We start from the raw sequence: 15,940 nt of genomic DNA, 5'->3' as shown, positions 1-15,940 counted from the left end.
GGTTCCTTTGCTGAGATAGCCAACAAAATAATACTCATTGCTGCCTGTTGCAGCAGTGTCACTGCCAGGGGCTTCCTCTGTGGGGTTCACCTTTGTGTAAGTCCATGGTGAGGTCACTTTATTCTGCAGCAGATGACAGGAAAGCAGAAGGTTCTCTATCTCTGGTTTCCATGAGTTTTGTAAAAGTTCCCAGATACTGCAGTAGTAGACACAGTCTAAAACACAAACCAAGTACAGACGTGTACCTTCAGGACATGGGATGATCATTTCAGATAGGTCACAGCCAGTCCTCTGGTGATCTCTTTGCTCAGCAGCTATCTGGGCTAGACTGAGGTCCACAGCACAGGTCACTGCCTGGGGTGTCAGGATATTCACTTTACAAAGCACCTGAGTTTAGTTTATAGTGAGCCTGGAAATGTGAATCCCTCTGCACTGATACACAGCAGAAAGAAATCTGAAAAAAACAACTTGAATAATTTACAACCAAAGCAATAATGTCCCACTGCTCCAGTGATAACACTTGAGATACAAACCAACAGCAACAAAACTGCTAGCCAGAAGTTCCAGAGAGTAATTTAAAACCACCTTGTTGATCTTAAGAGCACATATTCAACACAGAGAAAAGCACACCAAAGCAACTGTAATGTATAAAATAGTTTATTACTATAATAAATAAAATTAAACTTCTTTTTTTACAAATATTATTTGTGCTTGTTTAAAAATGTTGACTAGGGATATCATTAATGGAGGTGGCTGCATTTGAATCTGAAACATTCCCAGACAGTGCATATACATACATACATACACACACTGTCTATCTACTGGCAGCTGCTTTGCTGACCACAAAAATAGTATCTACTCATTCTCTGTTTCTAGTCATGCTTCATTGAACAAAGTGACAAATGCAAAGAAAAAGAACTGAGAGTATTTGGTGGATTTCTGAAAGGATAAAAACAAGTGAAGTACATTGAAAAGCGCCAAAGCAACTGCATTAACTGCATATCAATCAAGTGTCCATGCAGTGGTGGCTAAATATTGAAACGCAGACAGGTCTCCAACAGATGTACAAATATTGATTGCATGTAGGTACAATAATATAACACATTCATTGGAAAACTTGGTATTTCTTTATATAGCAGTTCATCCTGATACAAGATTATTGAACTTCTTTCATCTACAGCTAAAATGATTCTTTTTCTATGTTAGTGGTCACAGATTTAGTGGGAAGAAGAAAAAAACCCATGAGCCTTTCAGAACAGTTAGTGAAAACCCCAAACTGTTTTGTTAATATTAGGCATTTGGATCCAGTTACAGAGATGTTCTGGGATTATACATCAAATATGTTTACACAACACTCAACAATCAGTTTGAAACAAATTACAGTTGCAGGTAAATTCACATTGACATTGTTGATCTGTAAAAAAAAGTCTCTGAAACAAACACTTTTGCAATATGGTGGGTTGGCTCCCTGATATACAAAAGTGTTTAGACAATAGCTATCTCTCTTTGTTTTATGAGGGGAGAGGGCAATTGGAGTAATTAATTATCCTAATAAGAAGGCAATAAGTGGAGAAAGAAATGTGATTACCAGCAAGTGATTTCCATTAGATTTAGAAAGCTAATCAAAGTGCTTCATCTTTAGGCAACACTGTAAATACTACAGAACATTAAGAAGGAAGAAGAATGGAATCACAGTTTGAATTATATCACTTATGAAAGGGTCTTAAGGCTAAATGCTGGATATATATTATTGCAAAAAAAGCTTTATTTTTATTTAATTGAATCAATGCTTCCCACAACAACGTGGTCAAAATGATGTCAGATTGGAGGATACAGTATCCTACTGTGCCTCACCTCAAATTTCTGGAGCTTCCCTTGCATGGGACTCTCTCTAAAATGTTTGTCTTAATGTATCACAAGTGCAGCTAAAACACAGACTTTGTTATTGCCAATACATCCACAGGAGACTATGTGGAAATGAAAAATTCAGTAGAAGATGCTTTTTACCACCTAATGCCAGGACAAGAAAGCAGAGGTGCAGCAACTGTGTGTTATGCTGCCCATGAGAAGAAGGATAGACTCAGCACCTTTGAGACAGCCCCTGGTACCAGAAAAAAATAAATCCATCTATTCCACCATCTCTTTTGCAGGAAAAGCCATGAGAAACACTACCAGGGCAGCTTGGCTTCAGAGATACTGTGAACAGCAAACACCAGCTCATGAGCACTTACCCCACCAACTAGGATACAGCATTTTTCCAGTTTCACATGCATTTCTCTTTCCTGACTATCATGACCCTCCCCAGATCTTCTCTCAGTCACACTGTTTACCAGACTCACAGTATGAACTTGAGGCCAGCTAGAAAAATCAAAAATCATGGCCTTAGAAAGCTCAGCAGTTAACAAACAAGACACTAACAGGACACTCAGTGGATGTCTACTGGGAAGATTTAAGCTCCCTTCTTGGACTGGAATCAATGAGGAATGTGCTTTTACTTAACAGAAATGCAATCCATAGACTTATCTATACATAGATATTATATATATGTGTGTGTATGTACACGCATCTGCACAAGCGTAATCATACACATTGTTTATATAGTAAAGACAAATTATGTAGTAATTTTTTTCACAGATTGATTAAGAGTGATTGAAAATATATCACCAGATAGTCACAGTAAGTATCTTGTTCAGTTCATTAAAGGGAAGTACTGTAGAAACAGAACATCGCCTTCGAAGCTGTTAAACGGGGTGTTCGCTGGGATTCAGGGCAGAACTGTGGAAGAGATTTAAAGGAAGAATGGTGTTTTCAAAAGTATACTTGTAATACCAGACAGAAGTAAATGTATCTGAACAAGATGGGGGTGAGGGCTGGGGTTTGCTTTTTTAATCCTTTTTCATGTGCTGCATATTTGTATTCTTTGTAACCATTTAAGCATGAACTTTCAGAAGTTCCCATTTGACCAAATCATAACACAGGCTCCTTCTCTCAACTACCTTCCTTTGGCTGAAATTTAATTAGACCATATAGTCAAAATGCAACACATCATCTCTTTTAGAATTGTGTAGGTCATTTAGCAGGTTGTTAAATGGTAGAAGCACTATGCCAGAACACAGTTAAACTGAGGCTTTGGTTTTTGTTTGGGTTTTTTCTTTATACTATCTACAAGCATTTACTTCAGAAGGGGCAGTCTTATTTTGAGATCCTTCAGTTCTAATCTGGAAAATAATTTAAGTGAATAGGCTTAACCAACATAGAGAGGAACAAAAGAAAAAGGAAAAGCTGACAAATAAAATCAAATAACTAATAACAATTATGATGGGTCCACATGCCATCCAGCCACAGGCATCTGTCCGAGTGTAAGGCTCAGTGGAAAAAGATGGATTTTGTAACACAGGGGTTTTCAGCCACCTTTAAAGGAAAAGTGCTGCATTAGCAGAGCCTGAGCACCATAGCACAAGTTCAGATTAGTCCAGGCTTCAAAGGAGTGGGCATGGATTTGTTCATTTTTTAAGCTCCCAGTAGTCCAGGAAATCCAAACACCAAAGCTCATCCTAGGTAGTATATTTTTTTCAAATTCTCTTGCAACAAATACAGGTTGCTGAGGGATGATGCACTCTCCCACAAACAGTTTTAGTGCCTGACAGTTCATAAAAATGGGCTTAATCTCAGTTACAGCTGTACAGGTCTGACTGACACTGACTGCTGTCAGGTTCACCTGGAACAGACATGCTGAAGGACCATGCAAGGACCAAGCACAGTTTTTCTGCCATTTCATGACCATAATCTTCAAAGACATTAAATTTGAAGTGGAATTCAGGAGTGTGCTACAATCTTTGAAGGCTTTAAAAATAATAAATGTCTTTATAGGCATTGTAAGCCCCTGAAAAAGCCTTAGAAAAGGACTGGGTGCACCCAACCACTGTTATACAGGATGGGGAGGAGTTTGGTATCATTCTGAGCATCAGCTACACAAGGAGCATCCCCAGAAATGGGGACTTGTCTGCCTTTGTTCACAGCCCTGGGTAATTATTACAGTTAGGGGGCTTCTAGGGCTGGTCCTGGTGGGATTCCAGGCTGGGCAATCAGCAACAGCAGAATAACCTTTAACATATCCCTGAGGGCACACAAAAATATCACTGAGAAACATCAGTTCAGTATCAGCAACAAAGGGCCAGGTAACCTGCAACTGCATGTTTGATTTTAGGTCTGCACTGCAATTCTGGAGATATTAGGCACATACTTGGGAGGTTATGAACATTTCCTCCCTTGTCCACCTGGGATAAGCTCATGTCCATGTTTATCCAACTGCAGGTAAATGGGTGACACTTTCACAAAGAATTTGCCAAGACTTTCAGCCTTTCAAAAATTTTATGAAGAAAAGTGTCATGAATATCATGCTGGTGAGGAATTTGCCTGGATCAGGAAACTGACTCCAAGGCAGTTTCTAAAACCTTGCTGAAACTTTTGGAAATCAATTATAAATCCTTGTGTATCAGTACATCCCTGGGGTTTATTTAGGTGGTAGTTACTGTCTAAGAAGACTAGAAAGAAAAAAAAACATGACGAAGTTTCTCACAGAAACTGTGGATGAATGGGTTTCTCACAGAAATGGGTTTCTGTGGCAGCTGTGCCATTGCTGTTGCAGGTAACTGCTGTCACTTACAGCAATCAAAGCACCAAACACAAACAGCGTGGCTTTGGTCAGAGAGTGCCTTCCTCAGCACTGCAGGCTTGCAGTGTGCAGCTGTAAAAGACACCAGGTGCCACTGGAAAAACCTAAACATGGAACCAGAAATAAATTAAGGAAGTAGCTTCTTGGTTTCAGAGCAACTCACCTCCCTGCTTGCCTTTTCTTGTGGGAGGGAAGAAGGTAACCTACAGATTTGGACCCAAAAGTTGTTTCTCATGAGTATTTCAATCCTTGGGTATGAATTACAATCTGTGGGCACCTCCATACCAAACCAAGGAGTAAGACAATGAAAGCCAATCCTAAACCACCTGCCTCTGGACTTGGAAATGGTGGCGCTGCGCTTGGAATAATTGTTATCTTTGAGAGCAAGGGCAGTTACTGCAGCAACAGGTACAAACAAACACTGACAGCAGCACCTGAGCTGGGAGCTTTGCACAGCACGGCCTCACCACTGTGCCAGTCATCAGTGGACATCCCAACTCCCCAGGGATGGCTGACACAGTTCTGCATTGCACTGTGCAAGCATCAGGCCAGCAGAAATCATTACAATTGATCGTGTTCCTTGCCTCTTCTGTACTTAACATGAATGAAAATCTTCCCCCAAAAAAATCTTGTGTTTCTTTGTAAATGACTTAGTACCAAGGAAAAATAATGGGACTTAACACACACAGCATTAAGACCTATTGCCATTAAAAATGAAAACCCGTTAAGGTGTGGTATGGTACCATGTTTCTGAGATCTAAGATACTGTTAAGCAGTGAACACACCAGATCAGTGGAGTGAATATACTGTGGATGTAAACCTGTATCCCAAGGTGAGAACACAAGTCATGATACCATCTATGCTACCCTATATGAATAATGAAGAATAGTTTTGGTAAAGTGCTTCAATCTTTCTCTGAAAAAAAGTTATGAAAATAGAAGTTTTGGAAACATCTCCTTCTTTAAGAAGCAGATCTCTCTGTTTCCTTGCTACAATAGCACTTGCATGCAGTAAGCACTGTATTTCTACCTCTACTATCCATTTGCTTCCAAGCTAGATTAGATCAGGAACAATACATCTGGATGTAGATGCCACCATCCTAAATTGTTAAAAACTCTGTGAAAGCCTTTGGCTACAATGAACATTATCAAAACAGAAACTTCTGAATAATAATTCAACAAGAATTAAAAGAGCAGATTAATAGGAGAACAGGACATAAATGCCACAGTATATTTTCATCGGGAGGCAAATCTGCAGGACCTGTTAGTGATGTTTCAAATATGTTGTGCGATGGACTGCTCTCAGGTACACTGCACACCCAACCCTCCAGCAGCTGGAGCTGAAAACAAGAATATCAAATGTTGAAAGACATCTGAAACACAAGATAAGTTTTTTCAAAATATAAAAAGTTTTGAAAAAAAATATCCTTGATTCAGCAAATGACAGTGTGGAAGATCCCATTTATTAATAGATCTGAAATACTGTGGCCTATTTTTGAAGATGTTGCCAAATGTAATTGTTTTAGCACTATGTCAGTTTGAAATAAAAAGTACCTTTTTTTCATCTTATTAGCCCTTCTTTGACTACCTGAAAGAAACTTCAGCACACAATGAAATACGTGTCTCCTACTGCTCTTTGCATTATTACAGATATATGAAAATATACTGTGACATCCAACATGCTGTAGAGGTGACTGAGACAATGACAGCAGCAACAAAACAAAAAAACAAACAACCCACCAAACACTGAAAATATAAGCACCCTGGCAAGTGCTTATTCATATAGGCATAACCCGAGCTAAGGACATAAGGCATGCTTCAAAAACCTCAGAGATCACCTGGGGCTCACAGGGATGGCTGCTGCTGTCAGAATTCCTATTCTGACATCCCCAGGGAGAGAAGGGGGTTGGGGAGGGAAATGAGGACAAAGGGAGAAAAGAAAAACTTTAGAAACTGTACCCTTGCTGTCAAAAAGGCTTCAAAGTCAGCTGCCATCTTGACATGAGGTTGCAATTCCTGTTACCATACCTTTTTAGACAGAGGGAACATGCTTTGTGAACGGGTCCCTCACTCGTTTTCAAGGAAGATTAAATGTAAAGTGTTAGGGGGCTGTTTCTTTGTTTGTTGGTTTGTTTGTTTTTAAAAAGAAACACCTCAGCTAGCTCCAAACACGTCTTTTTCTGATTCTGGAGACTGGGGCCTTGATATTTCAAACAACTCCTGTGGCGACTGGGAGCTTCTTCTTGAGGTTAATATCCTAAGTATCTCAGCTAGCTGATTTTCTATATTGGTCATTTTTGTGTTTAAAGCCTTGATGTCCTCTTTCAACTCATGTTTCACTTCTAGCATGGTGGCCTGAAGAGTCTGTTCTGGGATGGGATAAAAGGAATGCTTGACCTCGGTGAGGACCGGGCTGTGGTCCTGCGGGCTTCTCGTCTCCCCGGCGTTATCCAAGCGCAAGTCACTTTTTGTAATGCCACTGTCACAAGAGTCTGTCTTCTTCAGGGTAGCTTCTCCCGAAGCTTTAGTTCTCTCGGGTAAAGTCTCCATGGACTCTGCTTTAGAGACCTTGTTCCAGTCTTCACCTTTGCCACAGGCTTCCTTGAACTTGGCCCAGCCTTTCCGCCGGGGGAAGTCCCCCTGGGCCTTGCAGGCCGCGTGCTCCGCCGGCGGGGCCTGCAGCTTGGCCTGGTCGGAGGCCGCCGAGGTGGAGGCGGGCTGGAAGGACACGGGGGTGGCCGGGCTCTCCCGAACAGTCACAACGCTGGCCTTGACCACAGCGCGGGCAGAGGATTGCTCCCCGACGGCGTTGCCCTTCTCCACGTCCAGCTCGTCCGGATCTCGGCCCCGCTCCGCCGCCAGCCGCGCTTCCTTCTGCTGCCTGAACCTCTGGAACAGCCGCCGCACCGGGTGGTCTGGGGGTAAGATCAGGGGGGCTTCGTTCTTCCTCTTCATCCTCTCCTCTTCTTCCCGCTTGACGTCGCTGATCTTGCGGAACACAATCTACGGGGGAAAAGAGATTTCACTCCGTGATTAACTGTACTTTTGTTAAGGGGGTAAAGCTGGAGAAAGGATTATTTGAAAGAATCTATTTTAACTGGGAAGTGCACAACCTCTGCACATTTATAGCAACATTTTCAAATGTCTTAGGTTGTGTGGAACATGGTTTATTTCATTATTTAACAGCAGACACCATCTGTCTTATAACACCAGAAAGAAAAAAAACAGAAGAAAAATACTTCTCCAGGTCTGACAGGTCAGCAAGGCACTGCCATTGTAAATATAATGATCCCAGGAAGATACTTGTTCTATGTTGTGTTAGAAAGGGCCTTCTTGTATTTGTTTTCCTGACTCTGTGGTTTAGACCAAGTTTCTAACATTGCAGAGCCATTCCCATCAGTCTCATCTCAGAGCTCACTCACTGCAAATGATCTGATATTATTTCAGTGCAGCCTGGCCACTCGTGGTGCCAGTACAGCAGAGACTACTCTGGACTCTTCGACAGTAGTTTGCAAAGTGCTTCTTGCCCTCCCTTCCTCCCACATATTCTTCTAGAAGCAATATGCAGTTTAAGGATGCAAAGCTTGAGTCAGTCCCAAAGCCAGGGCCACAGTGGGAGATGGGCTTGGCAAGACATGGGGAAGCTGCTCATTGCTTGATTACCTCAGAAGCTTGTAGAGCTTCATGGCTTGATTTTTCTCTTGTAGGCAAAAGAGAATACTTTTGCACAAAGAAGCATTAATTTTCCATCTACCCTCCTAATTATATTTTCCTGAGCCTGTAGGCCTAGTGATCTCTATAGGAGCAGCCCAAGGATCCCACAGTACTGATAAAAGCCTCACAGTGTCCCAACCTGTAGCCAGGCAAGGTTTTTTCCTCATATGTGATGGAAACACATTCTCCTCAAAAACTTGGTGCATTTTACATTAGTATTGGTATTTTCCAAGCAAACCCAAAAACTCCACTCCAGCACTAATGAAGAACCAGTAAGTAGTCTTGTTTGAAAATGAGAGGTCCCCAAAGCTGAAGTTTGCAATACAGAGACTAAAAGATGCAGCCCCCACTTCTACTGAACACTGATACCTAATCCCTTTAGCTGCTTTTAGGAAAATCCACTCAAAGACCTTACACTTCAATGCAGAAATAGCTTTGAGATTCAAATCATTATTAGGAAATGTGTAAATAAACCCATCCCTCTGTTGCAGACAAATTTAAATTAAACTAAAGTTAATAAGCACTTTTTCACTGGCACACACAAAATGAATGTTTCTCCAGACTGCAATGCTTCTTGACAGTTTTGTCATTGTGGAGCAGGGAAAAAAACATCTCAACAGTGCGTCTTTGGAAGGAAGAAGTTGTCAGACTTGGCAGCATTTCCTAAATACAAAAGAATAAAATTAGCAGGAAGGATATTTTATTTCCAAGCTGCAATTAGGAAACTAAATATGAGGTAAGAATCAGAAAACAGGGTACTTGACAGTCTTTTTTTTCTTCCCTCCAGGAAACTCACTCTGCAATGAGCTCAGTAGAAAGTGGACAAAGCAGCAGTATCCTTAGAAGTGAAAGAATAGCACAGGGAAGGAAATTCAATGCAATCCTGCAGGCTAATGGCTTCCCACACACTGGCAGTTTCCCACTTTACCTGAGGGATGAGTGTCAGCCCAGTGTTAGGGCAGCTGCCCTGCTCACTCTGCTGGAACCCAGTGGTGCCAAGCAGGGCCTCAGGGGGTCACTCCAGCAGCATCCCAGGCTGGCTCTGGGGACACAAAGCCCCTGCAAACCAAGGCAGCTACCTGACCAAGCCAGATCAATTTGTCCCTGCAAAATTCTGTGTCCCCAAGCCTTCCCTCTCTTGGACATCCACATCTGTGCCAGATGTAGCTAACAGGGCTCACTTTGTACATGAGCATATTATCTTGGTCTGACCTGTGGATCAGGACTTGCCTTAAATGCTCAGAAGGGATGTATGACTGGTTGGTGCAGTGGTCACACTCACAGGGATCATCAGGGAAGGCTTTTCAGACCCAGAGGCCAGGATGCTTCACAGAGTCAGTGTCTGGGCCAACCCCTGCTCCACACAGCCCAATCAGCACTTGTCTGGAAGGCACTGGAGCACCTCTCACCATTTAATCACTGATTTTTGCAAAATAAATGGGTAAGTTATGTGACAGAAACTGTCTCTCTACAGCATCCCATATTAACAGCCTGGCCCAATCCATATTAGCCCTAGCCACTGCACCTCAAGCAGTTGGTAGCATGATCTCCATGGTGGAGGACACAATAAATCTGCCAGCAAATGCAGAAAGGTGAGCACTGATGGACCAGCTTGGAAGCACTTACCCACCCAGAGCCCCCGCTGCTCTCCATGGCACTGCCTAGGTGAGCCCTCCCTGTGGATACCAGGGACACTTGGCCATGCAGGAGCTGCCATCAGCCTTCCCACTGTGTGGTGGTCAGCCTGAGAGCCCTGAACACACCTTCACTGCTTTGTCTTCAGGAGATCTGACTGCAACAGTAACAGGAATATATCTCAAAGGAGATGTATAAACACTGCCTTTATGGGTACTGCTACCACGTTAATGAGACCCCTAATTTCCATTTTCCACCAGACCTTACACCAGCTCCAAGAGAAGTACACCAGGGCAGCAGGCACTGCATGAATGCAGAAATGCTACCCTTGGGTCTCCCACCCTGCTTGACATCTTCTGCAGATATTCATTTATGTGACAAGCTGTGCTCATGCGGTGCAAGTCAAACATTCACACATTTGCCAGGGGACATCCCTCCAACTCTTGAGTTGGCTCCTTTTAACTGGCTCCTGAGACATTGGAGAAACAGCTGTCAGAAAGCAACTTCTCTTTGGGACTCAGGCAAAGCTGTCACTTGTCTCCTTTTTTGCAAGTTCCCCAATGCCATATTTTCTCCAGACAGCTCCGTATTTATGTAGTAAGCAAAAATATTATAGCTATGCAAAACCCAGCAATAACTGAAAATATTTTAATTAACTCCATTTTGGATTTCTTTTCTGCCTTTTTTTTAAGATTAAATGCAAATCCTTATAAATAAAAATACACATAACTTTAAAATGGACACTTTTCTTACAAATGCTAAGGAAAACACAGTTTTTAAGTGGTTTATCTTCTGCAGCAGCCAAGTTATTCAGAAAATCTGGTTGGTATGCCAATGGATGTACACCTGCTCCCACAAGCAATAAGAGTACAAAGGAAAAGAAAATAGATTTCTCTTGTTAAAAGGAAGAAAAGTCTGGACCCACTCAGAAATTTTCATATGGAATTTGATAGGGCTACAAATATGGATCTTAATCAAAGTAAAAAGTTAAAGTTAAAACCCAAAATATTGTGGCAAAGATAGAACGGTCCCTCTTTATCTCTTTCTCCAAGCATTCATGTCTGTCTGGGAAGGGACAGATCTTTATACCCTCAAAATCTGCTGGCCTGTGTATCATACACTGCTCAAACACAGGGGACTTCACAAGTTATGCAGTTCTCCATAACATTGCACTCTTCAAGACCTAAGCGCACAGGTCCCACAGAAAAAACCTAGTGGGAGCATTTTTACAGTGTGCCAAAACCAAAAGATGGACAAAGAATTGAACTGAGATGAAATAACATGAAATTTAAACACCAGGTCTAAAGCTGCATATTTCACACCTCCAATCTCAAATCTCATTTCATAATTCTGCTTTTATTAAAAAGGTGCTGAATCTTGTATCTCCACAGGGAAGCTGCCCAAGCTGCCAGAAGTTGGAGTATTGTGGAGATATCAGCCTAGATTTGCCAAAACCTTAAAAAAATAGCCCTGTTAGGCACAGATTCTTGCAATTGTATAAATATTTAACCAAGTCATGCAGTGATGATGACTCGATAACAGTTTTATTTTTTGGAAAATGCACTCAGAGACAAGTGGAGAAATGTGCTGACATGTTCTGGTGCACTCCTGCTCCCCTGTGTCCCCACAGATCTATGAAAAAATGCCCTCTGTGACCATATTCCTGTCTGTGAATGAATCCTGTCCATGAAAGATGGGGTTACACCAAGCACTCTTCCCTTTCTTCAGTATTACCTAGTTGTGAAGATGAAGTCTTAAGAGACTTTGGGTAAAACCTCTGCCTCTTTTGAATCATCATAGAATTTTCAAGTTGTGTTTCTAGAATCAGTGTTTTTAAAAGTATTTTTAAAATTAGGTAGACATAACTGAATATTTGGTTGTTAAATGAGGAGTGCCCAGCAACTGTTACAAGGATTTTACTCTGCTCAGCACTGAAACCCAAGCATCAGATAAATAACGGAGCATGGACATTATTTGTGAATATTACTTCCATAATTTATTTATGAAAAGACCAGGAGAACAGATGGCAATATGACCCCCAGGCATAACACAGGCCATAGGAGGGGCATTCCCTAGGAGGAATCTTGTTACCAGTAGATTGCATCTTTTAGAAAAACACCCAGTTTGATGGCAGTAAAGAATCCATCATGACATCCTGATGAAACATTGCTTCAATTTTTGATTCAAGACTAAGTTTCATAGAATAATAGAACCATAGAATGGTTTGCATTTGAAGGGACCTTTAGAATCATCCAGTTCAAACCTCTCTGCAAAGGGCACAGACACCTTCCACTAGGCCAGGTTGCTCAGAGCTCCATCCAACCTGGCCTTGAATGCTTCCAGGAATGGGGCACTCACAACTTGTCTGGTAACCCTCACAGTGAAGGATTTTTTCCTATTATCTAATCTAAACCGACTTTCTTTCAGTTTGAATCCGTTCCCCTTGTCCTGTCACTACAGGCTTTTGTAAAAATTCCCTCTCCATCATTCTTGTAGGCTCCCTTCAGATACTGGAAGGCCACAATTAGTTCACCCTGAATCTTTTTTTCTCCAGGCTGAACAGTCCCACTTCTCCAAATCCTTTCCCATGGGAGAGGTGCTTTGGTATGTTGTGCACTGTCTGTAGTTGTTTTTGTCATGAACAGCCCACTGTTGGTTGTTCACAAACCCCACCAGAATGGTGCTGCCTGCCAAGCCATGGCAAGTCATGTTCTGTGCCTCTCCTCACACTGCCAGAAAGGGAATCAGCAGAAGGGCAAGGCAGGAATGATGTATTAGCAACCAGATTTTGGACTTCTGTGCCAACACTGCATGAGACTTAAAGATCAGGGGATGCTATATTTAGACATATTGTGAATATATTGAAAACCCTACCCTGGCAAATGCTGAAAGAGACTTGCCTGCACCTGCAATTTAAGGATCTTTTCGTCTTGTACAAAAACATCCAAGTTTTTTTCAACTCTGATTTGTAAGGACTGACCCAAGACCTACAGGAATAGATAAAAGTACGGATTTCATCATGTTTTGAATTAGACTGTCATCATGGAGTTACAGTTATGAGGCCTCCAGCCACAAAGCTGCTGCTATTATTAGCTCCACAAGCTTCCCTTCTTTCCACCTCCATAGCATGCACGAATACTGCAAGATTTGGCAGGTCTTCCTCAGCATAACAGCAAGTAGCATGGCATTTTTCTCTGGTGCTTAATAATTCTCTTTCACAGATACAGAAACAGATTCCCAGAGTCTGGAAGTGCCAAATATCATAAACAATTAAAAGCTTAAAATTACTTCATACAGTGCTCACAGAAAATGAACTTAAGCATGAGGAAAACAATCATGAAAAGGCATTCATTATTACACAGTCCATCTAGGATCTGCCAAGAACTGATGAAAATATCTTCAGGCTGATGTTAGTCCGATGAAAATTGGATGCAATCTTTCTTCCTCTTTTATTTATTTTTTTTAAGAAGCAAAAGGGGAGGAAAAATGGAAAGAGACAGAAGGCTCAACAATAAAAATTCTTTTGACACTGATGTTAAAGAAACCAAAATTGCATTTGCTCAGTGTAGAGTGTGATAATGAGGAATCCCTATAGCAGTGTATAGCAGGTTTCAGGGCTAAAGAAGCCTGTATCTTTTGCAATCGTATGGGATGGCTTGTCAGAAAGGAAGGAATCACTGGGGCTGTAAAGGAGTGCTGGTGTCAGCAAACCTCAGGGATCCCTGGGAGATACAAACTCAAGAGCCAACATGGATGGGCACAGCCCTTTGTGCTGTGGGGTGTCATCACCCTGCCCTTCAGACAGAGCTGTACCTACTTACCTTCCAAACACCAGACTTCTGTGCACTTCATTAATAGACAAGTGCTTGGAAGAGACACAACTTCATCATTTCATGAGCATCCAGGCTACCCAGTGAACACAGGAAACAAGGGTTTCAGTCTCTACAGAACAACATCTGGGCTAAACGTTACTGTCATGAGCACTCTCAGCTTCAACAGTGCTGAAGTTCTTCTCTGTGACAGCCTGTTTTGTAGCCTGATTACAAATTCTAGAAGTACCAACTCAAATATTAGTGTTCAATCGTGTCACTGTTACTTATTTAGAAGTTCTGTACAACTCAAGGCTCTACTCCTCTATGTCAAACTCCTCATTCTAATTCATGTTTACAGGCTGTGCTAGTGTTGAGTGAAAAGGGAAAAGCTTTTATAAACATACTACTGAAAATGAGACAGAATTACGTCTAAAGCAATTAGTGGAAATAATAAAAAAACCCTGCCTGATCTGCAACAGACTCTCTAGCACATTTTGAGGCATTAAGAGATGTCTCTCCCCCAAAACAGACCCTAAAACACTGTTGACTGTAAACTTAGACAACTGCACAGCTAAAAACTAAAACTCACACTGGTTTGGACAGACACAATTACAGCACATTATAGCTCATTTAGCAACCTTCACAAATATAGAAAGAATGCAAGAGAAACAGGGAAAAAAGAAACCATTGAAATATATATATATTGCTAAAGATCTACTAGAACTTCATTATTCTGAAAAGTAGCTGTCACAAGCAAATAACTAATGTCCAAACAAGAGCTTTAGGGAAATTACGTCAGATCTGAGTGGTGGAATGTTAATACCCCCTGAGAACTACTATGTCCATCAAAATGTGAAATGCTCTGTAGGACCTTCTTATTTCTAGTAAATGAGGAAAAAAAGAATGTTTATGGGTTTTGACAGCCAAGTGTCAGCAGTTTCCAGCAGCAACTCCTATAAAATACTATTTTCATGTTTGTTTGGTGAGGGAGGTTTGCATTGTTTTGGTTTTTTTTAGTTTTCTATTTTAGCACATGGGGTGCTTTTCTAGCAGTGGAGAGATATCAGACACACTAACAATTCATGTAGTGTCATCTTTTATTCCAGATCAACATACTACATGCATTCTTGGGCAGACAACACTGCTTCAAAAACTGCTTTAAGGAGAGCCCAAGGCACAGCAGGAACTTACCTCTCTGTCACCTAAATTACAACTATACAAAACGTCATATAATCTGTACAACGTGCCTTCTCAGGACTCAGAGTCTGTTTCTCTAAGCTCCCTGTGGCTTGCTGCCATTTACTAAGTGTTTCCTGGAAGAAACCAGGCAATTTGTGAGAGTCAAGGATTTGGGATTTTTTTCCCCACCTCTAACTCAGAGACAATCTCGCTTGAGATCTGTAATGGATGCAGAGGTTGTAGAGCTGAGAAAAGCAATGATGTGTTGAGGGAATAGTTAAATTGTATAGTTTGCTTTCTGTGATTACATTTTGGATAGTAGCTTGCCATTAAGATAATTTCCTCTTAGCTAGTGTCTGCATTCACTTTTTTCCTTCTGCTTTCCCTCATCTGCTTTCTGTCATTAGGCTTACAGTGATTGACAGGTATTTTGCTTTTCAAGAGAGGAATCAAATGCATTTTCAAATGTATTCAAATTAATCAGAGCTTACCAAGAGCTTACGAGTCATTCAGCTACTTTCGAATGCCCACTCACAAACCAATCCACACAAATACAATGCTCTGTGTTCCCAATGCACAAAGGTTGTGGAGCTCTTGAAATTATAAATTGAGAATTACACTCAGATGAAAGCTGCCTGCATAAATTGCCTAAGAGAACATGAACTCTCTTTTATGTATCTCTCTGAGTTAACAGGTCTAAAGTTCAGCTGTAATATTGAAGAAAACAAAATAACCTGGAGCCTTGCACAGAAAGAGAATAAATCTACCCAAGTAGGTGGCCCAGTAGGGCTGCACAGTCAAGCACCCAGTGCCACCCAACTGGTTTGTACTGTCCCTCTTCAAAAGCTTGGATAACATGATGTGAAGAAGAAAACAATCTACTTATAACTGAATGAGAATCAGCAACAGAAAAAGTGTACTGCTTA

At 41.4% G+C, this 15,940-nt stretch overlaps 1 protein-coding gene across 1 annotated transcript in view; it reads right to left on the bottom strand.

The window, feature by feature from the left end:
* Positions 1-641: 641 nt before the first annotated feature.
* The window catches only part of KCNH1 (potassium voltage-gated channel subfamily H member 1), a 173,505-nt gene continuing 158,206 nt past the window's right edge, over positions 642-15,940 (bottom strand). The window contains exons 11-12 of the mRNA XM_033055360.2: positions 6,634-7,677; positions 642-2,775 (exon numbers count right to left, since the gene is read on the bottom strand). Coding sequence (XP_032911251.1) covers positions 6,829-7,677 — 849 coding nt within the window. The 3' untranslated portion in view covers positions 642-2,775; positions 6,634-6,828. The remainder of the gene's footprint in view (positions 2,776-6,633; positions 7,678-15,940) is intronic.

Source organism: Catharus ustulatus, chromosome 3 (assembly GCF_009819885.2).
Source record: "Catharus ustulatus isolate bCatUst1 chromosome 3, bCatUst1.pri.v2, whole genome shotgun sequence".
Taxonomy (NCBI): domain Eukaryota; kingdom Metazoa; phylum Chordata; class Aves; order Passeriformes; family Turdidae; genus Catharus; species Catharus ustulatus.
This window is presented reverse-complemented; position numbering and strand designations above follow the sequence as displayed.